This window comes from Pogoniulus pusillus, chromosome 27 (genome assembly GCF_015220805.1).
Source record: "Pogoniulus pusillus isolate bPogPus1 chromosome 27, bPogPus1.pri, whole genome shotgun sequence".
In the NCBI taxonomy this organism is placed as follows: Eukaryota; Metazoa; Chordata; class Aves; order Piciformes; family Lybiidae; genus Pogoniulus; species Pogoniulus pusillus.
This window is the reverse complement of record NC_087290.1, coordinates 19,673,573-19,698,415: the sequence shown is the minus strand read 5'-3', so window position 1 is coordinate 19,698,415 and position 24,843 is coordinate 19,673,573. Positions and strand designations below refer to the sequence as shown.

General features: G+C 44.3%; 1 protein-coding gene across 8 annotated transcripts in view; it reads left to right on the top strand.

The window, feature by feature from the left end:
* OSBPL8 (oxysterol binding protein like 8) overlaps positions 1–24,843 on the top strand; it is a 79,895-nt gene that overhangs the window by 34,136 nt on the left and 20,916 nt on the right. For 7 of the 8 annotated variants that reach the window (XM_064166662.1, XM_064166658.1, XM_064166654.1 and 4 more), the window contains 4 exons: positions 14,909–14,979; positions 19,321–19,401; positions 20,230–20,331; positions 21,511–21,714. In XM_064166662.1, the coding sequence (XP_064022732.1) occupies positions 14,909–14,979; positions 19,321–19,401; positions 20,230–20,331; positions 21,511–21,714 (458 nt within the window). Of the gene's footprint in view, positions 1–8,866; positions 9,009–14,908; positions 14,980–19,320; positions 19,402–20,229; positions 20,332–21,510; positions 21,715–24,843 lie in introns of those variants that run through there. The other variant, XM_064166659.1, reaches the window with a different exon arrangement.

Sequence of the window (24,843 nt, the reverse complement as noted above, 5' to 3'; positions counted from 1 at the left end):
TGGTGGCAAATGATTATCTGTGTGCAGTCATGGTAGTGTCTCAGGTATTTAAGTTGTGTCTTTACTCAGCAGAGTTAGCTGCACCACTGAAAACTGAAGCTTTCATGTTCTACTGAAAGATCCTTCTCCTTAGGAAAGGGGAAAAAAGGCTCAGCATCTTTTTTTGCTGGCTTTCAAACAATCCTTTCTGCCTGGCTATAGCTGTTGGAAACAAACTGTGCATGCACATGGCTGGATGCAAAGTGAAGCTCATCAGCAGGCTGAAGAAAAGATGAAAAGCAAGCCCCGAGCAGTAGTTGCTGTCTTTGTGGCCATTTGCCTTTGAAATGGCTTATTGCCTAGGATATGGCTGGGCATGTTTGCTACAGTGCGTGGGGTCCTTGGGGAGAGCTTCACACTGCTCACTTGAATTTTCTCTCTGCTTGGCAAAGTTGCTACTCATCTACGTTGCCTCTAGCTCTTGCCACCAGTGCTGTTCTTGAGATTGCTTCTGGTATGAGAACCTCTGGAAGTCTAGGAAGTATTTTGATATGGTACTTAAAGGCATTTACTGTGAACTCAATGGAGATACTTTCAGTTACTGGCACCTGAATGCATCCTTAGGAGATGGCTAATGGAAATCAACAGTTCAAAAGCATGCCCGACACAGGGCACAGAAAGAGGTATGATGCAGTCTATTAAAAGCCAGCTGAATGGATGCAAAGGTACTTGGCTTTGCCTCTGACAACTGGATGCTGTTGGATGCTGTTGGGCCACCATTATGCAAGTCTGTTTACTGCTGCCTGAACAAAAGAGCCTGTGTGGCAAAGCAAGGTTTGTATAGAGCTTGTGATTAGGAACAAACTAGTTGGAACAGAACGAAAAGGCTGTGAAGAGGCAGGCTTGGAGCAGCCAGCACTTTGGTGGTGGGTGGGGAAATGCTGGATTCTTTGGCAGGCCAGCAGCAGCCAAGTGAGAGGCATGCTCAGTGCCCACCATCTGACCAAACAAGCTTAATTTATCTTCTGCCTGTATTTTAATGACAAATACTATTAATTTGATGAAAAGTAGATGTCAGCCTGAGCCTTGCTATGAGGAAGGAGTGGAGGCAGAGGTTTAACATCTGGCCCTGGTTTCCTATGCAGAGCCATAGCAACATGTATACCATGTCATTATGAAGCTGTAAGTGGTATCTGAGTCATTGTTTTCAGTGTTTACATGTATAAATACTGGGTTCTAATCTATGTGACTGTAGCCCTGGATTTCAGGAAGCTTATGTTTTTCTGTACTCTGTTTCTTAGTTTAAAATACGCCTACTTCCTTTATTGCTCCTTTCACTCCTTGGGGTGGTTTGGCCCTGGCTGGAGGCCAGATGCCACTTGTCCTCTCCCCGCAGGCCTTTGCAAACAGGCTCACTGAAGCCTTCTTGTAGCCCACTTCAGGTACTGGCAGGCTGCTGTGAGGTCTCCCCAGAGCCTTCTCTTCTCCGGGCTGAACACCCCCAGCTCCCTCAGCCTGTCCTCTAGCAGAGGTGCTCCCAAACCATCACACATTCTGTAGTTGAAAATGTTGTTAAGTATTAATTGGCAAACTGCTAAACTTTGGTCAAGATGATTTTTGAGTTTTTACTTTTTTTTTTCATCTGCCAGATGTGGCAAAAAGGAATCATTGACACAGCTGGTTTATTACAGGTGCAAAATGAGCACCCTCACAGGGTGCAAAATGAGCATGGAAAACAAGGAATCCAAGACTGCATTTTCAAAAGCTGCAGAGCAGGACTCTGCTTGCTGATGTAAGCTGTTTGTGTTGGTTGTTACACAGGTTATCTCTGGTGAATTGGGTTCTTGTAAATCTTCTTCACTCAACTGCTTTATTTTGTGATCAACCAGATTTTGTATGACAAAATTCCCACGTCCCTTAGAAAGGAGTTTCAGAGCTTTCTGACGTACAAACAGGCACTTCAGAGCCTTTTGTGTTTTGCTGGAGACAGCATAAGTGCTTAAGTAAGCTGTACATGTGGTGAAGAAGGCAGTCGAGTTAAGATAGTAATAATTTTTAGGTCGTACTAACTGGGACATCATCCAGGCTTCAGCAGCCCCCCCGGCAGTGCTGCTGGTGTTTGCAGTGTTACAGGGAGACTTTCAGGCTGGCCACTCGGCATTAAGATCTTGGGGCTCTAGTTTCTATATTTCATATGGATAGCAGTGACCTGTGCAGACAGAGCCTCTGGCTCATGAACGTAGCTGCATCAGCTCTCAGTATTTTTCCTGTCTTTATTCAATGCACCGAGGAGCTGCAGATGGGGCAAAGATGCGAGTAGTATCTGGGAAAAACACGGTAGGGTGATGAGGACTGAGGAGATGTTGTGCAGTAATGTGCACCTTTGAGCGACACTTAGCACCTCTTAGCTGTTTGTTTTTACCTTCTCCTCTTTTTCCTGTTCTCTTTGTTGGTTGTTGGTTTCCTGGTTGGTTGGCTGGTTTTTGTGGGGTTTCATTTGTTTGTGGGGTTTTCAGTCAGCTTGTCAAATCCAGGTAGGCAGTGGAAGTGTGTGCCCAGAAGGAGGTTGAGCTGAACTAAGAACCAGAATCTGCCTCTCCTTTGCAGTCGCAGATTAGCAGTTGGTAATGCAGTTTGTACAGTGATGAAAATGTGTCCTGTGCTACGTGAATGGGAAACAGAAGTAGCTTAGGTGAAGGGAGGTGGATTGACAGTGGAAGCAGAATTACAGGCCTGTCAATAACGATAGTCACAATGAACAAACTATTTTTGCATGTGAAAGAAGATAGAGAATGAAAAAGGATGGCTTTGAGCAGTAGGTCCTCAAGAACACTACCCACTGAAGCGATGAGCTGACTGGAGCCACAATGACCAAGAGAACAGATGACCTGGTCATTAATATCCACCTGGGGCAACTAAGAAGTTGAAAGTGGTTTGTTGTAGACCTGTACAACTTTCAGCTTAGTTTCAGGTGTTTGACTTCATTGACAGCAACGATGGCACGTTCAGTAATAAATGTCTGGAGCTCCAGATCCTCTTCTGGCTCACTGGTGGTCAACATTCAAGAAGCACTGGAGGCACAGCTTGCATCTCTTCTTAACAGCTCTCAAGTGAAGACAGATTACTGTGCTCAGTTAGAAGGAAAGGGACAGCCCCATGTCAGTGAACTCAAAGCCTTTTCTCTTCCTGAGATGGGCACTTGGCTTTAATGTTGAGCAGGTTTCTTCCAGGGTGTCAAGAGGGGCTCGTTTGACTATGTGAGAGTGCAAGACTGAAGCCAGAGTGGAGAGGTGCTGGAGAGAGAGATCTGGCATGCCTGTGGTATAGAAGATGCATGCATGAGCACAGAGGAGGCTGTAACTCCACAATAGCTTTCCTTTCACCTAGCCCTTTCAGTCTGGTACTATTTCTTTTTGAAAATGGTATTTGGCTTGTAAATGCTAAAATCTTGCCCATCTGTCTGGTTCCAAATCAAACTACCTGGACAGTTGGGTTCTGTTTGATAATGATGTGCTTTTCTGCTCATTTCCTTTGACTTTACATCTAGGCAGGCTGGACTACTGAAGCTGGGCTCTCTGTAGAGTAAATACGTCTAGTGTCTTGGGACAATGTTAGCACTTCTTCTGTCTCCTGGTGTATGGAAATTCTGTCCAAAACCTTGCAAGCCCTTGCACGTGGAGAGCCTTGCTGTATTCTTGGGAGGTGTTTGATTTGTCTTACCTTGTCTTTATTAAGGTGTTGAACTGGACAGGTCCCAGGATCAACTCTTGTGATAGTCCACTTGTTACTGCCTTTACAGTGGAGTAAGTCCTGTTAAACATTTACTTTCTGGGCTTGATCATCCAGCTGGCCTTTTACCCAACTAGGTTATAATTGTGTAACTTCTACTTAAAAAAACACTGGATGGGGCACTTAGTGCCATGGTCTGGTTGATTGGATAGGGCTGGGGTGATGGGTTGCACTGGATGATCTTGGAGGTCTCTTCCAGCCTGGTTGATTCTATGATTCTTGTCATAGAATTGCAGAATGTCAGGGGCTGGAAGGGACCTCCACAGCTCATCCAGTCCAACCCCTGCCACAGCAGCATCACCTACAGCAGATCACACAGCAACACATCCAGGCAGCTCTGCAATAGCTCCACAGAGGGAGACTCCACAGCCCCCCTGGGCAGCCTGTGCCAGGCTTCTGCCACCCTCACAGGGGAAAAATTCTTCCTTGTATTTAAATGAATCTCCTGTGACATGTACTCAGTTCTGCTGTGCACGGTTAGTCTCCTGAATCTCTTACCCTGACCCCCTCCTACCTGTCCGCGCTGCATGCTCTGGCACATTCCTCTCCGTTAGTGAAAGTTGCCACTCCTGAGCTGCCGCCTCAGCCTTTGCCGGTGGCTTTGGTACAGTGCATGTATTGCTTGCCCTGTGGGTTACAGCTTTCTGGAAGCATGGCGCTGGGTTTGCCAGGCACAGCAGGCCTACTGCTGTGAGCTTCTGAAGCGAGGTCATCCTGCAGGACAGCCTCTGCAGAGCTGCCCTGCTTGGGCTCGAACTGCGCCCTTCAGAGTTTATTGCAACAGCAGCTGAGAAGGAAACTGTTGCGCCGCGGGCAGTGAGCAAGCCTGCCCGCTTTGGGCGTGAGGGGCTGGGCAGGGTGGTGGTGAGCGGCCGCAGCCAAGCGGGTGTGCCAGCCAGGCTGGCAGCCTTCTGCTGCTGCAACTGCTCCGCAGCTCGGTGCGCTCCGCTTGGGACCAGGAGAGTATCTGGTGAATGAAACGTGTCGGTGTAAGCTGGCAGCATGGCTCACGCTGACCCAGATATTGGTGTCTGAAGGCAAGAATTGTCTTGTATAGCCTGTTTGTTAAGTAAGAGGAGGACACTTACAGTCTTTACGTGCAAGCAGCAGGCGTGGGACAAACCCCGTTTGGGGTCTGAGAGTCTGTAGGCTTCGTGTTGCTGTTTCTGCATACCGCAGAGTGTGTGCACTGCACGCAGAGAACTGCTGATGATCTTCTGTTGGACGAGGAGAGGAATTCATAGTGTTGTCAAGATGTCAGGGCAAATTATTGTCAGGCGTGAATGGCAACTCTAAAAAGCTTCTGTGTTCTCTGTTACAGCATCAGTTTTTCTTCCTCCTTTCACAGAGTTCAAGTTTGAGATGGTTTTGGTTTTCCATTGTACACCTCTAAGGAAAAACAGTATTTTCTTACGTTATGTCATTAGATGTGTTTTTAGATCTACTATTGTATCAGTATCAATTTGTGTTCATGATTTTAACCCCTAATAATTTCATTAAATGTGCTCATGATTTTAAACTTATACATGAAAAGCACTATTATATTTAAAATTGTTCAGCAGTATAGCTCAGAATAGATTTGAGTTCAGTTTTCACACTTGGAATTCATACCTATACAGTTCAGAGAGATCTTTTTTGATAAACCTGTATTTTTTTTTCAGCTCTGAACATTTTTCAGTCGGAGAAGTGTTCCAGATCCCAATGCAGGCTTTGTCCAAAGCGTTCATGTGCTGCTGGGTTTGCCTGTGTCTTCTGCTCATCTATGCTTTGTGTGCTGAGATGGAAGTTTTGGTCCAGGCAGTAGCTGTAAGAGTGTCTCACGCATGGGATTAGGGTTTACTTTTTTAGACAGCATTTACTACTGAAGAAGCCCTAAGTAGCCAATATGAGAAGTGTGCTGTGCCCTTTAGAGAGTGCTGTACAAGAGATGAGCTTTCCTCCTTAAAGATATGTTCAATGGATGGACTCAGAATGGATTCTTCCCCTTGCTCCCTAGGAGCCTGTCTCACTTTCAGTCTAGTGCTTGCTTTCCTGGAGCACTGAACTTTTGTTAGGAGGAATCTTATTTTTCCCTGTGCAGATACAGTGACACACACCTGATGCATTTTAGACTGGAGTGCAGGTGCTGGCCTGTTTGTGCAGGCTTTTCAAGTTCTGCAGTTGGCCTTGGCCCTAGTTGGATTCTGTTTGTGTTTTGAAATAGTGCAAAATTCCAAGCTGTGCCAGTTAGTGCATTTTCTAAGCACTGAGAGCTGATACCAAGAGGATAGAAAGCTTCCTGGAGCACTAGGCTAAGATCTCTTGATGGGTGATCCTAATTGTGGTTTGATCAGTAGATTGACCCATTCTGTCTGACTTTGTTTTGGGGGAGGGTAGAAGAGGAGGTGGCTAATGAAGTCCACCCTTTCACTGTCCTGTACAGAGCACAGAAACAAAAGCACCTCCAACTACTTTAAAATACTTCTGTAGCCTTTCAGGCATTAGATGTACTGCAGGGAATTAAGAGGTTTTCTAAGAGCCTCCCGTGCTGAGTATGTGGAGAACAGAAACTCCTCTGGTTGCACAGGTTGACACTGAACTTCAGCTTAGAAAGACACCGTGGTGCATATACTCCTTTGGAGTGGTGGATGCAAATGAGCACATGGCTGCAAGTTTTAGCAGGCACGAAGTATGTTAAGCTGTTGAACAAGTGAGAACGAGTGAGTTTTTACAGCTGAACCAAGCAATTTTTTGTTGCTGCAGATTGGAGTGAAATTTGAAGTTAACTTGCTGGGGGGAAGCAGGGGTAGATGAAAGAGAAAGCCCAATTTAGATTTTCTTCTTTCCCCCGTTTTTTGTGGTGCTGAGACAGTCGTATTTTGTCAAAAGGCACAGAGTCTGCCTCTCTTATGTCGCTGTTGAGTCAAAGCAGAAGGTTCTTAATCAGAGCACCCAGGTAATGGCTTCCTTTGTTGGGAGAAAGATAACATTGTCCTTATGGAAATTCTTAATTCTATCTTCTGAAAGACTTTTCACTTCAAAATGAAGAAAGGGCGTAAGAAGGAGAGTGAGATTTTGTATCTGTTCCGCTTCGGAGTTTTGCTGCATGACTGGAGTCAAGATGGCTCAGAGGGCACGGAGAGATGTAAGGGGAAGATCTCCGAGAGAAGGTGTTTCCTAAGCCCCTAGATGTCTGGCTGCTTCTTAGTAACATGACCATCGGGAGGCAGAGAACACCATGTTGTAGAAGAACCTGGTAGTGTTGACTCCAGAGCTGGCAGCCTCAGCAGCTGGAGGTGGGTGCAGACAAAGAGCTGCAGCTGGCTGGTGGTGGAGCCTCCCATTGGGCTGCTGCGACCCTGCCGTTGTGGTACAAGATATGAAAACGTACTGATAGCAGTGCCAGCAGAGTGTTCCCAGGCAGGGTCACAGCCCTGAGGCTGAGAGATGAGATAACAAACCCATTAACTGGGCAAGAGAGGTCTGTAATGAGAGGATACAATTCCTTCTGTGTGTAAGTGAAGCTTTTTTCTCTTCGTTTTAATTAGAAAAAAGGAAAAGCATAATCTGAAGAGACCTGGACCAAGGTAGTTGCCCTGTTTTGTAGTTAAGATGGAATTGGTGAAATCATGTAGATCTGTGTTTGTTAAAAAAAGAAAAAGGAGAGGAAAGTGATGTTCTCCCTCCTTTTATTTCCCCTTTGCTGATCTAACATCCCACTCCTTCAGTTTTTCATATATTCTTTCTGTTCCTCCTGGGACAAGGACTGTTTCATCTGAGAGAAGTGTGAGACTGTAATGGATGAATGGAAACAGGCCTGGATCAATGCCATGATCAGCCAGTTTCCGTTCCACCTTGTGCTGAACTGAGCAGAGTTCTTCACCTCTTGCCTGAAAGATGTGAATGTTACCTATCAACACGAAATGGTTTCTGTTGCTGGCTCATTGGTGGGGTTTTTCCAATTACATCTTTTTCCCTTGGTGTGTACTGTGGCATTAGCCTTCAAGAGACATGAAGTTCGAGTGACTCACAGAATCCTGGAGGTCATTGTGCTTCCTAGCCAGAGAAGTTGTTGTCAGCGTTTTCTGCGTGTCCTGGTGGTGTATCTGCAGGTACTGCTGCACATACAACTCTGACAGTTCTAGACTTTACAGGGGTTATAAAATGCTTCCATCTACGGCAGTACCCTTGAGGCGGTGTGAGCTGAAACAATGAGTTCACTTATTTGCTCAAGCAGGTAATATTGTTTGAGGGTTAATGAAGTTTACACTGTTCATTTCACTTGTGGGACATGTTTCACTTTGTAAGAGGAAGAGAACTGTAATACAGAGTAGGAGAGAACCAAGTTCATAGTTTCAGGGCAGCTTTTAGTGTCCTTATTTTTCTGCTTTCCAGCAAACAGAGTAGATTTCAAAACGTATTTTGTCAGAAATAAGGTGCAGTGAGGAAAATGGGATCAACAGAGAGCACCACATGGGAAGGGAAGTCCACCTCTGAAGAGGGAGGCCATGCAGGTCAGTCCCAGGGCAAAGCAGCAGTGAGTCTGATGGCCAGTGAGTGGAGTAGGTTAGAGGGAGCTTACTTGATCCTTGCCAGTAACTGCCAGCAAGAGCAGCTTGGGTCAGCTGGTTTCTAGCCTGGAGGCACGGACCTCTGGGGATTTTTGGTATTTAACATTCGGGTTGGCTCGTCTGAGCGTTCTGAGTGCCACCTGAGGTATCTAGAGAGTCGGAAAGGAAAGAGTGTGTTTGAGCTTATTTTGTGCAGCTCTTCTAGGAGTGAGTCTGGTTTTATATGTAGAAATATTGCAGAGTCAATGAGAGTAAATAAAACCCTCCCTTTAAACAAAAGAGAGAAGCTGAAACAAAGCTGTTCTGCTGTAAGCATCCTAATGGGTTTGAGAGCAGTATAGCGTTGCTTGGCTCGCTGCTGCTTTGGCAGCCTCTCTCTCATCACTGCATTTTTCATGTGGGCCTTTCCTTTGGTGTGGCTTTTTTTACCTCTGTATCTTACTCATCAGAATGTGAGGTAAAAGGCAGTTACTGCAACGCTCTTGTCTCAAGCAGCTGATGCTGCCAGCTTTCCCAAAGAGCATAATCCTTCCCCAGAGCCTTAACTGATGAAGGAAGAGGGGCCGGTGCGACGCAGGTTTTCTTCGTGTGCTGGGCTCTCGGCTGTCTTCTCCCCCAGAGCCGACGGCCGGAAGCTTGTCCGCAATGCTTCCTTCGGAGGATACAACGAATTCTCTCCTGTCTTACCAGGTTTGTTTCTGTCTTATTTATTACAATGCTCAGAAGAAAATAGAGCTTCCATCTCACATTGTTCAGCTTGAATGGAAGTAATGTGCTGAGATGGTGGCAGAAATCAGAAAGAATATTGCTTGTATGCGTTTGGGTAGCAGCTCTTTGTAGGGGAAGGTTTGCAAATGAGCAAGCCTGTAAGTTAGCTCACAACACAGCAAATCTCTCTCTGCCGGCTGCAATACTAGTTGTGGTACTGAAGTTCTGTAACGTGGCTTATAAATGCCTTCCTGCCTTGTACTTTATGCTCCCCGTGCAGACAAAGGACTTGCTTTAACATCGTAAGGTACAGCAGACGGTTTTCATTTGGCTGTAACTGCTGAAGAATCTGCATGCTCCTTCTCCGTGGCTCAACATAAAAAGACAAGGTAGAGTGAGTTAAGGCTAAAAGCATACGCTTGCTAAACTCTGCAGTGCAAGATTGTCAAGACATTTAACATCAGAAAGGGCTTGAATCTCGTTTTGCTCATAATCCTTGTCTCCTGAAGATCAGTACTGGAACACCGACATTAATTTCTGGGGTTTAATTGTCCATAATATGTGCTTCTGGTACAGGTGCCTGGATTTACATCAGGAAAGTGATGCTTCAAAGCATGTTACAAGGTGACCTCTTCCTGAAAGGGGCCACTGTAGGAATTGCATGTTCTTAACAGGATTACTCTGGGAGTGTGACTTGTCTTGTGCCTGCACACGTAGGCTCTGGGTTGCGTAGCCCCAGGGGCCACAATGTGGTTTTCAAGTAAAATAGCTTTCACATTTTTGCTGTGTGCCTTCTGCAGAATGGCTCATTGAACTTGTAACTCCTAGCTCTGACACTAAGGAAAAGAGATGGAGTGCAAAGAACAGGTGAGGTTACAGGCTGGTGGTTAGGGAGATCCCCTGCATCACTGGCTGGTCCTGGCTTGCAGAATCACTGGAGCACCGTGGCGGGCCTCAGACAGGTGGGGACAGATGCTTGGCACACCAACTGCTACTGAACTTCATGTTTTACCCTGTAACGTTTCCTTTCACTCTATTTCACGGAATGATTAACCTGCTACCACGAGTGTGCCACTGGGTTTTATTCAGGCTGCTGAGAAAATAGAGATCTCAATGCCTGAAAGCATGGAGTTAGCAACTAGACAGATCCTCCTTCTCTTAAATGCCTGTAGGCTGGGAATTGCTGAAAAGAGAAAGGATTCATTTCATATTTGCCTTTTTCCTGCATAGAATTCTACATGAAAGCTGTTTGCTGTCCATAAGTGGTCAGTGAGTGACTTCTTAATATGCAGAACAAATGGTAACCAATTTTTAATAAAAAATAGAGTGTAAAGTTATAACTAAAAATGTTCTGTCTTAATGTGCTGGAAGGTGTAGTCTCCCAGTTTAAGAAGGGAGTAGATCTTGCCTCGTGTATAGTTACAGTAAGGAGAATTTGTGGCGGTTCTTGTTTATCTCAAATACTGTGTACAACACAAAATGTGACTGTGGTGAAACACATCAAAGGACTTTGCTTGCTTTTTGCATTCTTTCTGCTTCAGAATCCACAGAGGAGTCTGAATTAGTTAATAAGGTATTTCCTTAAAACTGGTTGTTAGGAAGCTTTTGAAAACCAGGCAGAAAGACTATTGGCTCCTGTCTTCAGTTCCTTACAAAGGGCTTTCCTGGCTTTCTACCTTGTTGATCATATAACAGCAGTAAGGCCAGCTCCTGACTCTTCCAGAAGCCTGTCTTTATGCTTTACGTTTTCCTCTTCATGAGTGCATGTGCACACAGTGATCAAATCAGTCTGTTCTTTGCATTTCATTTGGAAGCCAGGAATATAGTTACTGGGCTTCCTATTTGTGATCTTTTCATGCATTGCATTACTTTTTTTCCCTGGGGGTTCTTTTGTTTGAAATAAAAAAGCCTCCAGTGGATAGTAATTATTCCTTCTGTATGAAGCAGATCTGACATTAAAAAGTAACATGCTTTTCCTAATGTGTTTTTCTCAGGTACTCTAAATTGCAGATGGCATTTGTGGAGAGGTACAAAACCAGTACTTGAGATGTAGGAGGTGTTACGTGGTTGGTTTGTGTCTGGCCTTCCTCAGGATTGATTGAAGGGACAGATTGCGGGTGCGACTTTAGGGAACTGCAGCTCTCTCGAGCTTCACAGTTGAAATCTCTTCACTAAACACTTCTGTGTTTCAACCTAGAGGTTCTGTAATAATACTCTTACAAGGTATATATGTCTCATTTTTTGTTGAAGGCGATGTTTTGGTATTGACTGTGTGTTCCAGCTCAGTCTCTGAGAAAACACTCTTTGATTTAGTCTAATTGATGTGTAGAGTGTGTAGGGTTCTGTTTGTGCAGTTTCACAGCCTGCAGCTGTCAGGCTCCTGCAGGAATCCCAAAGCTCAGAGATTCCTACCTGTTGGTTGTGGAAGAACGTGCCCAGTGCTCATAGCAGGAAGGTACTAATGGGCAGTTTCCCCTGGCTTCAAAGGTCATACCATAAACTGTGGCTGACTGCACTGGTGTTGGGATCAGCCTTCAGAGCCTATGAGGCTTGTGATGCTAAGACAAGGACTGCTACACTGGGAGAAAGCCTACCAAGACCTAGTGTTGCTCTAAACGCAACTGCTGATGTCTAGGGCTGCTGTAGAGGCTGCAAGACTGAAGCTTGTGTTTAAGTTAAAGCTGTGACTTTGGAAAAGTGTCTTCATCCTGAGAGTTCTGAATGCTGGTTTGAACAGCACTTCCCTGCTGGGTCCTAGCTTCCAAGATTGTTTTACGGGTTTTAGGTAGAAAATGATACACAAACTCTAATAGAGAGGATGTTACAGAAAGGGACCTTCAGCATCTGCATTCCTATGCTGTGAAATGTGAGCTCAGGTTATCGTGCTGAAGAGTTCCTGATTGAATTACAGGATGGAAAGCAGCAAGTAAGCTAAAAGACAAAGCCGCAGACCACTGCTGATAAACACTGAAATACTTGAAGCACATGCCTTTTGTTAGACTGCCTCTCCTGCCCTGGCAGTCTGGGCCAGACACTGAATCAGTGACCTCTCCTGGTGCAATTTTCAGTACCTCTGAGGTGAACAAAACTGCAAAAAAGAAGCAGCAACACAATGCATCATTTAGAGGCACAGCTTTCTTGGCTTTGATGTTGTCTGTGTCAGAAATCCATAGGGACATTTCTTCTTCATGACTGATAGCAGGAAGAGAGCAAACAGCGTTTGTTGTTGTTGATTCTGTGAATGTAACTGTACTGGTGTTGTTTCTTGACCAAGTATTTCCATAGCAAAGTGTGTGCTGCCCTCAGCTTGGACCCAAATAGCTCTTCGTGCCCTTTCAATACAGATTTCCCTGCAGGAGTTAGTATCAAACTGTGCTTGTTAGAACTGTGCTTATGGTTCTGAGCTCTCCTCCACCTCAACAGGGGCCTCCCTTGAAGACATCCTTGGAGTGGCTGAGTGTGTGTCTGGATCAGCTGCTGCATGATGATTTATTTTCTCTGTCTGCAAAAATGTATGTTGAAAGAACCCTTCTGTATTGCAAGTGAGCTTATTCCTTCTACAGAGAGGGGCTTACAAGTGGGATGGTGTGGGATGTGAAGCTCAGTCAGTGGATTTTCTCATGGACCAAGATGGAGCAATGCAAGCTGTTTCTTGCAGCACATTCACTTGGGGTCACTGACAGACCTCTCAGACAGCCCTTGGCTGTGCATGTAAGGAGGGGAATGATCAGTCTGATGGCAGGGTTATAGAGCCACAAGTGCACACACCTCTCAGGCTTGGAGACACTGGGGGCAAAGAGATGAAATCCATGGGTACATGACTGTGAATTAAAGCCTCTATTCTCCAAGAGCACTGACTTAGCCCTTCCTCCTTTATTTCTCCTTTATCACTAAGTTCTCTGTGTGTGCCTATAAATAAGTAAAGACGAAAAAGCTGTTAGAGAATTCCAGCATTACATTTTCAGGGATTTTGGAACAGATGATCTCTAAGGTCCCCTCCAAACTAAGCCATTCTGTGATGGTTTTTTTTTGGCTATAGGGGTGAGGAGAATGCCTCATTACTACTGTTCTGGTCTGTGACTGCATAAAACTGAGACTGAATGTAGTGACTTGAGTGAACTGAGGCAGGTCTGTCCTCTAAGGCTGGAAGCAGCCCTTGTTCTGTTTCCGCACTGGCTGATGCTGTCTGCTTTCATGGCTGGTGTGACATAGGAAGCTTGCCTCCTGGCCTCTGGGTCAGCCCTTGCCTTTCCACACATCTTCGCCCATCTATGTCCTTTTCCCCTGTGGTCAGATAGGCTTCTGCATTATCAGTTTCATTAGCTGAGCAAACATGCCACAGATATGTTGGAAGGGTTTCAGGAGAGAAAGGTTTCATGAACTGCTTCTGTAAAGACAGGCAAAGGTTTCCTTACAGGCATATAAGGTTTGCTTTGTGTGAACATAAAATACACATTGTGTGAGTTCTAAAAAATCTCATCTTAAAAAAGAATCTCTTCAAAACTTAGTATATAAGAACAAAAAACTCCAAAGCTCTGATTTCCAGGCCAAAGATAAGAGGATGACTTCCCCTGTAACCTGAAGATCAACCTTTTTTCACTGTAATTGAGTGAAGTTTCTCAAGAGGTGTGTGTGTGTGATAGCTGAACTATTTCTGACTTAGAGTTTCTGGGTATGGGAAGTTGTGAAAGGATAAAGACATTGAGGAAGATAAAAGTGATCCTATCATGAGCAAACTGTTCAGTGCTGCTGCAAGGACTTGCAGTTCTTCTACACGTGCTCCCCTGAAGAACCTTAAATCAAGCTGTCTCTGATAAATCCTCTCATTTTAGTGGCTTGAGTACCAGTTTCTATTGCATACATTCAGAGGGAGGCTCAGGGGAGCTTTTGGTGTCCATTTGTGCAACTGACCTGCTGGTGTAGGGCGCTCTGGTGGGTACCACTGTGGGAGCCATGCAGGGCTTCGCAGCTGCCTGGATTGTTCCTGCTATTCATCTATGACTTCATATTTTTCCACATATTTAATTCTAAATGCATGGCATGGTTTGTTTTGCCACTGTTTCTGAAGCCTTTAGGCCACCACCAGCCTTTTCAAATCAAATAGGTGGCTGAGCTCTTCTGTCTCTGTAGACAGAGTAGATTGTCTTGAAGAGGGTGCTTGTTTCTCAGTGTGTGTTCTGTGACACAGCAGCTGCACAGCAGCGCCTGTGCCAGTTGTGGCCCCCCCTTTCTGTTGTCAGATATTTGTTGGCTATGGCCATTGCCTGACTTTGCTTTTGGGACATGGAGAGAGTGTGGGGCTGTGAGTTACTCACAGGTGACGTGAGGGATTTCAGTGGCGCTGAATAGAAACCCTGTAGATACACTTACGCAGTGCGAAGTTGACAGCAGAAATTCCAGGTTAACACAAGCAACCTTTTCCATCTTCTGGCTGAAAAACTGACTGGTGATCTTCATCTGTGGGTTAGGTTTGCTTTCATGTAGGTGGTGCTTAGCAGTTCTTTCTAGCTGCAGAAATAGAATGTATGTAGATGAGGGACATATATGCAGATGAGGGACAGTGAGAAGAGGACAGATGTTTGCTCACTGTACTTGCAATTCATCAGATGAAGTTTACACACAACATTTACAATTCATCAGGTTACTGGATCGGGTGCAGTGCTGTCCAAGTGTGGTGGACTGCTCTTGTCTGAGTGAGCATTAAATTAGTTTGCATTGCAGTAACTGGCTGGTTTTAACTGGTGTGGTATGCATGTGTTGTTTGGAAATGCAGTTTGCACTTCTTCATGATGAGCACAGCTCCCACGGTCATGCCACAGTCTGGTCCCTATGAAATGTTCATGTCTCCAAATCATTTGCAACAGTGCTGTCTTCTCTTTAAGGTTTCGATAAAGGGAAGGACGATGTGTCACAGAGCAAAGAGGATACAGCACACTCCATGTCAAAAAGCAAGGTAAGGAGTCTGGTCTCCTCTCTGTCTTGGAACGCCAGTGTGCAAAGGAATTCTGCAGCCTTAATTGAGTGCAAATGCATTCAGCTGTTGCTGTGGGTGATCTCCAGAGCTGCTCTTCAGATTCAGCCACAGATGAAGATGGCAGAGGTTTTCTTAGCAGAGCTCTCAGCATGACATCACATGGATATCTGCAACACAAATTAGTGAAGATGAAATGTGAAGTCTTCTCACTGTCATCTTTGGGTGGGATGTTGTCTCACCAAATGTAACAGTAGGTGGACACCAGCTCTTACTAAGGAACTTGGAAGCTGTGGGTGAATATGCTGCTCACTGAGGTGTGGCAAATCTCAATAAGAAAGTTAAGGAGACTCTAGGTGCAATTAGTGGTTTAAATTGCCAAAGCAGACAAGTGAAATCCAGTGTTCTGGCTTCTGTACCTTCCAAGTGTAAAGGCCTGTTTCTCTGAGCCAGTGAGAAAACAGAGAAAAGCATGCTCAGTAGAATATTAAGCTAGATGTAATTGCTCTGCATGTTTGTGCTTTTTGCTGGTCTTGGTAACAGAAACAAAATAGGCAGGAGCCAGGCAAATTCATGATCACCATTGTGTAGTCCCAAGGTAGAAAAGGCTCACTGAGGTGCAGTGAAAACTGAGAACATCTAAAGTGGAGTTGGGAGATAGGCACTGCAGTCACCACAATCAAGGCATCTTGGGGTGGGTAAAATTTGAAGAGGAAGAGAACATTAATTACCTGAGCTTCTGAAAAGACTCTTGTTATGTAGCCATGCTAAGCATTTTCTCTCCAGAGCTCTTTTATTCTGATTGCAATTATTTACAAGAGTCTGCAATACAATTTTTCAGAACAAAAGTGTGATGCTGAAATAGTGACCACGTGAGAGGTTTGTGTAAAAAGAATAGCCTCCTGTCTCTGGCTCTTCTAGACTTGCAGCTTGCAGTTACAGAAAGTGTCAGTTCTAGGACATTGCTTAGGTCACCATGATGCAGCCCTGCTCGTTTGTTGTCCCATTGTGTCTCCTGGAGTGCCTGAACATTTTGGTCAGCAGAGTCTGGCATGTCAGGCACTGGTTTTTTGAACCTAGGGATTTTTGTCTATGTAGAATGCAGAATTTCAGAAAGATTTTTTCAGTTTGGTATCTCATAAACCAGAAATCTTCTGCTTCAATACATTAAAGATTGAAGAAGGGAAGTCTGACTTTTGCAGAGGGCATCGAGTCACTGAAGGAAGCAGCCAAGATAATTTGGTTTTCTTCCTCAGGCATTGCTACAGGATAAAGTTTAAAGGTTTTACCGCATCCAGCTATGTGACTTTCAGTGATCTCTTCTTTTCTGTCTGCTAATGTCCACTGCTTTTTACAGAGGCAGATGTGCTAACAGATCCTTACACAGATTGTTAGGACACAGTAGGCATGGGCTGCTCTACGGGGGAAGGAGAGGCCCTGAGCTTGAACACAGCAAGTTCCCAAGGAAAATAGGGGAGATACCTGCAGCTCTTTCTATAACACTGCTGCAAAGTTAGCACTGCAGAGCTGTCTGCCAGAGCTAGCCCTGAGCGTAGGCAGATGCACCCCTTGGAGACCAGTCTTGACACACATCTTTCAATGGTGTTTCATGTGTCAGAGACCATTAAAGACAGTCCAAGGAATCACATTCATAGCCTCGTAGATTCTATGATTCTGTGAGATCAAAGTGCCTTGAAGACTCTAGTAGCGTTTTGCTGTGTAATAAGGTTCATCCGAATGGCAGTGGGGAGAGCAGGTTGGCTACTGCAGCTGATGCTGCGCTTTTGTGTCCAGCTAAGCATTTCAAGCTGTTGGTGTCTTACATCTGACTTGAAATCAGAAAACCTTGCATCTTTCAGCTTTACTGCATCTTAGAGCTTTACTTGTCAGGGAGATCAAGGAAGCCTGCTTTTTGCATCCAGCTTGCTTCTGATAAAAGTATTTCTGTTGGTGTAGAAACCTGAGAATCATTTTTGGTTTGTAAATCAAGTTCATTCTGTCTCTCTTACCTTGGATTTATTTAAGGCTCTATTAATAATTTATCTCTGAGTGTCCAGTTTGTTTTGTTCTCTTTTTTTTTTTCAGGATCTTAAGCCTTTGTGTTCTTTGTCATTACTTCTGCTTGTGTCTCTCTACTGTTAAAAATGAGAGCAGTATTCCTGCTTCACCTAATACATATTTTTCTTTCTTCTGTATATTTGCAATTGTTACATCTGGGGCTTGATGTTAGTAGTGGTTCCATTACAACCAACAAATCACTTCAGGCTAAGAGGAGATGGTAACTGTCTGTCACAGCTGTAGAAAGAAGGTTTGCTACTTCACCTCTGATTAAGAATGGAAAAGCAGTAGTGAGATTTGCTCAGGATCTAGTGTTGAAGGTATCTCACTGGGAGCTGCAGTAAGTTCTCTTGAAATGTTTTTTTTTCTTCTGAATTTCAATCCTGTGCACATTGTGTGGATGTAACACTGAGAAAGCCACAAGCTTAACAATCTGTGTATCACTGATCTGTCTCATCATCCGTTGGACCTTTCAGTGTCCCATTAGTGAGCTTTTAAACTGAGATGCTGAGAAAATGAGTTTTCTTAAGCTTTGATACTGGTTTGGAGCTCTTGTATGCAAGACCTTTCAATTGCATTAGCTTTCTGGTAGAGAGAAACTGGAATATTGATGAATGTTTTGCTTAAGTGGCTCCATTAAAGCTTGCATAACGAGTTCATTACCTCTTCTTATGTGTCAGCGATAAGCTTTTTCCCCTCTTCTGTCATTACATTTCAAGTACTGTATTTCCGTAACCTTCTAGACAGGAATTCAATTTCAAGTTGTATACTTGTCTTAAAGCTAAATTTGGAGTGTTAAAAACATATCTTTAATATAAAATGAAGAGGTTTCTTTCATTTTTCTAAGATGAATATGGGAGTTAGAATCTGAGTTGGAGATAAAATTACTTTTTGCCAGTAACTGCAAAAATCTTTTTGATACTAAGCAGACTCCTGTGCAGTTTTACTTGTGAATTAAAGGAGCCAAAGTAGGATTAAAGTTCAGTTGCTTTGTTCCACTTTTAAATCTTTCTTGAGTGCTAAGACCAGGAGACCTGTTGCAGTGTTCTCAGAACTTGCATGTTCTTGGCTGTAGCTTCATAGAATCTTGAGCTAGAAATTCAGTGAACAGCCTTTGCAGTACAGCCTGAGCTTTGAAATGCTGAGCATAAACTGCCCTTAAATTTATACAGCTCAGAAGGTTACATTGAGATGTCTTTTTCTGTTTTCTTCCTTGTTCTTCCTCTGAGTAGGCAAGAATTTTAGGTCCATCAGGCTTATATTTCAGTGCACAAAGAAATGTAACTCTTTGTAATTCATCTGGAGTTTGTGTAGTAGATCATGGGTCAGTGCTCTTCGAATTGCAGTAAGAGTAACATAACTGAGATGGAATCACCTTGGGAGGGGGTTCCTCTTTTTATCCTTCTCTTCCCCCCCTCTCCCCCTTTGCTTTTCTCTCTTTTTTCATTTTTCAGACATCTCTGTATCCCAGATTTGGTGCCTCTAGTTCCCTTTCCACTAGTGGGCAATACGTGCCAAAGAGTAAACTTTGAACAGTCCAAGGTGTGGGAAGAGGCAGGAGGAAGAAATCATGTGCTGCTGAGGCAGCATATTGCCCTGCCGTGAACAAGGACTTGAGTGTCATGAACAAACCTGAGTCTGGCTCCCCTGCCTGGCGGCTGTGAGCTTCTGGAAGATGATTTGCAAAGTAATCAGAGCGTGGGGTTAGGGAGAAAGGAGCAGACAGAGTGCCATTAGTGGTCAGTTACACTCTGCCTTAGAGAGCACTGAATCCCAGGGTGAAGAGGCTGTGTCTTCCTTCATGGGTCATGGGGTAAGTGCCTCTGCAGCAGTCCCTTTGGAGGGGCTGTTGAGTGACGAATGAAGATTCTGGGATTCATGCATCATGGAGCAACTCCTGTGTTTAAACACCAGGATTCTCCTAAAGCTTTCTTTTCTGCTGCAGTAATGCTGCACTCATCCAGGCTGTGGCATACTAAGGAACAGGCTATGTGGGCTGTTTACCGTATATAATTCAGCTGCCTCTGGAGGAGTTTCAGACTGCTTTCACGTGAAACCCTGATGAAAAGTCTCCACAGAGAGGTGGTGAACAGCTCACGTACACAAGTTGTGGTTGGTTTTGTTTGTGCTTTTCTGAAGTGGGTAGGAAGGGGAACCTTACAAACACAGCTATAAGTTTTAAGTGCTTTTCAGAGTTCCTCCAACAGTAATGCATCTTGGGATCTGTCACTGTTGCTTATTTACGAAGTGCTTTATGAATTTCAGTCTGAGTCCAAGCTCTTCAATGGCTCCGAGAAGGACATCTCCTTGTCTGCAAGCAAACTTACGAAAAAGGAATCTCTCAAGGTGAATTAATTTCCAGGTGACTCCTCATGGACCATGAATGCATTCAGGTGTTGTTACCCTGTTTTCTGATAAGCAGACAAGAGTGTCAAGTACTGATGAGACCTAGGCAGCATTTAAGTATTTTGAGAGCTGTGGTGGTGTTTCTCTTCAAATCTTACTGTACTGTTACTTGAGTGTGGACTTCTATAGTGCAGCCTTTAAGATGACAGAAGTTTATAGGATAATTCACACTGGCAGGGACAAGCACATGAAGAGCTGAACTGTCAGAGGTACAGTTGGTATGAAGTAGTTGTGAGGTATCGACTGTCTTCTTTCCCCACCTTGTATCAAGGCCAAACTGCTGTTTGGCAGATACCACGTCAGGAGAAACATCACATTTGCCTCTGAGAGAAGATCACTGCTGCAGTAATCTGCATGTGAAGGCTACTGGTCAGGTCATGTACCTGTAAACCTGAATCTAGCCCAAATTTGATTTTGTACTTTATGCCAAGAAAGGAAGGGGGGAGGGGCAGCTCTTTGGTTGATTTGTTGCCCCTTGTGGTTGTACAGGAGTTTCAAAGTCCTTACTCTTGAAAGTGAGTCGTGGAAGAATCTGAAACATGTTACGCCATACTTGCTCATAGTTGCACCATGGTTGCTCTTGCAACCCAGCATGGAGCAGCTGTTCACACCTGGAAGTTAAGTACTGTGTTTTAAAGCTACTGCTCTGTGATCCTATAGCAAATGGAGTTCAGCAGGCTTTCTCCTCGGCGGGTAGTGATAGATGTCTTTTTGTGCTCCCATACTAACTTATGGCTGTGACTTCGTAAATGTTTTTATTATTTGCAGGTTCAGAAGAAAAATTACAGAGAAGAAAAGAAGAGAGCTACGAAAGAATTACTTAGCACTATCACAGACCCATCAGTTATTGTCATGGCTGACTGGCTGAAGGTCAGAACCCAAGTCTGAAACCTGAGTTGAAGATGTAGCAGCTGCTTGCTGCTTTCTGACCAGAACTGGAAAAGTTCAACCTTTTACTTGCTGTTAATGTTTTCCCATGAGCACAGCAGCCAGTAATTGCATCCCAGGGGCTCTGCGCTGAACTCCTAGGGGCATAAGAGAGGAACCCAGCTCCCACTTAACTGCAGTCACCACAGTCACATCCCTCCTGTGTGCACAGCCACTTCAGATGAGTTGGCTTTGCAGTTCTTGCTTTGTCCTTTTCATTGCACACTTGGAATTGAGGCTCTGTTACATCCATAACAACAGTGAAAATGGTTCCCATTCCTTTGTGTATTCCTGGTAACTCTCTTTTCCTCTCTTAAGAACTAACTGTTCTCTAATACTGGTATGGTACAAGAGGTGAGGAATTAATTTCTCAAAGGTAGCCATCAGTGTCATCAGTACTAGTGCAGTGTGTGTACCTGTCTGTGATTGCTTGGAAACTGTACCAGAAAAGGATTGCTTACCTCTTTGTTATAGTTGGCTCCAAACGAGCTCGTCTGGAAAAAAGTTTCTCCAGTCTTTGCAGAAGTCCATGTGAGCAGGCCCAAACGTTGCTCAGAAGGCTGCCTGCAGTCCCACAGGCACAGAGGTCATTAAGTCCAGAGGTGACAGAGCTGATGCAAGCAGCCTCAGTAGATGTGCAAATTCAGGGACTTGAAAGGATCTTGCATTTTGCTTACAGGTTGAAGCTAACAGCTGTCATAAGAGGTTTTGTTTAAGGAATTCTACTACCTCTCAGTTACTTTGTGACTATCCTATTTTTGTTGTCAGATGGTTACCCACTTTGAAAGGAGCTCTGTTTCCAAAGTTTATCCTGTTTTTATTTCAGGCTAGTGGTAAGTTATGTCTCAGATAAGGGAGTGTATGAATGTTTCAGATGAATTCTGATACTCCTCATATCTGGACTTGTGTGTAGCCATTTGTAGAATAAGTACTTACCAAGAAAAAACAGAGGAATGAGCATTGAAATTGTGCCTTTATATTGTCTTTGATAAACCTGGATCAGCTTTTGATAGACCTAATAAACTTTGCTTGAAGATAAAACTAATAAATACTTTTAATTTTAAGGGGGGTGGGTTTGGTATTGGCTTCACAGAGATATAACTGCAATTATTTCTCTTCCAGATTCGTGGTACCTTAAAAAGCTGGACCAAACTGTGGTGTGTGCTGAAACCAGGAGTGTTGCTTGTTTACAAAACTCCCAAAAACGGCCAGTGGGTAGGAACAGTGCTCCTGAACGCTTGTGAACTCATTGAGAGGCCTTCTAAAAAAGATGGGTTTTGTTTCAAACTTTTCCATCCTTTGGAGCAGTCCATATGGGCTATAAAGGTTAGTGGTTCTTAAGAGATGGCATTAGCCAGCTATAAGTAAAGATAACCTTAATAAAGAGCTGAGCTGTGTTTTCTGTTATATCTGTGATGATTTGTTTCTCCTGAGTACAAGCCTTCAGCACCTAGCCCTCTTCATCATGAAGAGCACTCGGGTTGTGCTGCTCGGTGTACTTCAATAGTTCCAGAAGCATAGGGTGCAGGGAAGTTCAGAGGTTAATGCCATCACTGGCAGTGATGCAAGTCGAAGCAATGACTGTAATGTTGTGTTCTACATCAGTTGAATATAAGATAATAACTGATTTACCAAAATTAAAGAGTTAAGATGTGCTAATAAATGGGTTTTAGCTTCCAACTCTGTATTTATGTGGTAAAATATCAGCCTAGTTCAATTGGCTTGCAAGACTAGAAATTACATGTGTCATAACAGCTTCTACTGTAACTTGTTAGTCAGTTGTCTTCCTTTTTTTACTACGGCTTCAGGGAGTGGAATGTTTTATTTCAGTTCTGAGGTCTGATTGCTTTGCCATACATGGCAGCTCTTAGCTGTAAGTGAAAGCACACTGAAGGTTTATGTCAGTTTCTCCTGAGCATCTTTAATGTTTGCTGGTACTCACATTTTTCTAAACAAACCATTGTAGTCCTTGTTTTGTGTTTTCACATGGAGAGGGTGTGTGGAAGCACAGCACAAGCAAAGGTGTTTGCCTCCTGAGACAGCACTTTGCTTTAGACGGAACTTTGATGCCATATTAGAGCCCTTGCCATAATTACTGCTTCTGCAACATACACCTGAAGATAACTGCAGATCATTAGATGAGTTTTAAGTGGGTAGAGATGCACTGTCCCACCTGAGGAATGTGCTTCCTTATCCCGACTGGGAAGTCAGCATAATTCCTGGTGCTTGTTGGTGGTCTTTCTGAATTGTCATTGCCAACATTATCTAAATTTGCCCAGCTTAGATAAGTCTTTTGCAGTTGGGTTTGAATTGTTTCATTTTAGTATTGCTTAGGAGCACTTTGATTAGTTGTGGTCTCCCATCTGGGGAACACAAACTTCCTATGCTGTGTGGGTAGGCTTGGGTGTTAACGTGCTTTAATTACTTATGGTGCTGTGCACATACACTGCAAAGTGGTGGCCTGTCTGCAGAAGATTAGTTGTGTATTTCTTTATTGCTTGGCAATGAGAAATGGATTTGTTTGTTTTTTTAACTAGATATTTAGAATTTAGAGGACATACCCCACCAGATTTTTACTTTTTTAAGGTAGGTCAAATTTTGAACCTGAACAAGTTGATATTGTCCATCTTAAATGTGCTGAGAGCTGGAGTGGCATTCGCTCATTTTGGTATGGCTACTTGCAGTTGAGAATTCTGGGCTGAGTTAGGTGAAAGGCCTTGAACTTTAAATCCTTCTTCTGCCCTGTTTATCTAGTCAGTTAGAATGTGCTAGCTACAGAGGCATTATCCTGAGGCCGACTTTCATAAACAGAACAGCAACTGACTGATTTACAGAGTGGATTTACCAGACCAAGCTGGAAATCTAAGGCAAAATGAACTTTGTCTGTCAGTGCAGGAAGGTGACATCGCCAGGAACATTTACCCAGGTGGAAATGCTGCAGAAGGTTTTCTCCCTTGAGCACACTTCACGGAGTGTGTCCTGGCAGCCTGCAGTTCTCTTCTGCAGCTGTTTGTGGCCAGTCCCTTCACAGCTCCCCGAAGCTTGTGGCTGTGGTCTTTGGTCTACCTCCTGCTCTGGCTTCCTAGTGTGTACCTGGTCCTGGTGCCAGTTGAGTGTTCTGAAATGCTCACAAGCAAATTCAGTCACATGTGCCTGCTTGTCAGTGTTACTTTCTCTGGATGTTCATGCATCTGAGTTTATTGGCCTGAATATTCTGCAGGAAGTAACCTTACCAGGGTTTTATAACCTGTCAGCCTACTGGAACGTTTGGTTTTACCCAAAGTATTGTCAAAGCACCTAGGAGAGTAGAGCTCTCTTGCAGTAAAATAAAGACCCAAGTGCCAAAGCCCCACTTCATCTCTAACTCATAGCTGTTTGGGACAGAGTAAGTAGCAGACTCTGCATGCTCACAGAACAGCCCTAAGTGGGAGATCTTAACTGGGAGAGGCCTGTCCTTAGTCCACATCCTGTGACCTGCGAGTCTGAGGACTTGTGCCAGCCAAGGCCTTGCACAGTGATGGTGCACCCATGGTGCCCCAGTGCCCTCTGTGCAGCACCCCTCCTGCCCCTGCTTGGTACTGCTCTGTGCCTTGGTGCTGTCTCCTCCCTGGGGGCCTGGTGGGAATGAGGCATCTTCCCTGCCTGTTCCCCCACAGGGCAGGGAGTGCTGATGCATGGGGTTGTCCCTCCTGGTTCTCGGGAGTAACCTGCTGGTTACCCAGGAGCTCCTAACGCTTAGGGTGCTGCTTCAGCAGTTGCTGGGCAGGCACAGCTTCCTGCTGGCTTGGAAGGGGACAGGTCTCAAATCTTATTGCCAACATCCAAGTTGGTGTTACTCCACATGGGAGTTTCTGAACATCATTTACACCAGCACCAGCTCGACTGTATTGGTATTTCAGTGCCACCAAGACTCCTCGTTACCTGCCTCTCACCCTCAGAGACGTTCTGGCTGTTTCATTTGCTTGCTTCTGAACTATCTGCCTTTATCTGCTTTCGCTCAAAACTTCTGCTGGCTTTCCAGTTCCCTCTTCTAAGCCTTGTACTGGCTTCTCATTAGATTTCTCCGTGCAAAATCAGTCCAGACCGAACCGTGCTAACTCACCAGTTAGGCAGGACTAATGCAGCTTTCAACAGTAGCTTCCAGTACGTTTAACACAGCCCTCTTTGCCTAGCACTTGTCTTAAAATTACCATAGGGATAAATTTTTTTTTTTGAGGGGGCTTTGAAATGGTTGTTTAGCATTTTATTCCAAAAAAATAAGCTTGAGAGAAACTGGAAGGTCTTTTGGATTTTATGTTTTAAATTTGGGATGTGAAGAACTTCATAATGAAAATTTCACTGGTGTTTGACGTCCTCCATGTGCCGTTTGGTTGAACATACTGCCATGCTGTCCTGCTGATACCCTTTATAGAGAGACTCAAGCATCTAAATGCTTCTCATGGGCCAGGGCATCAT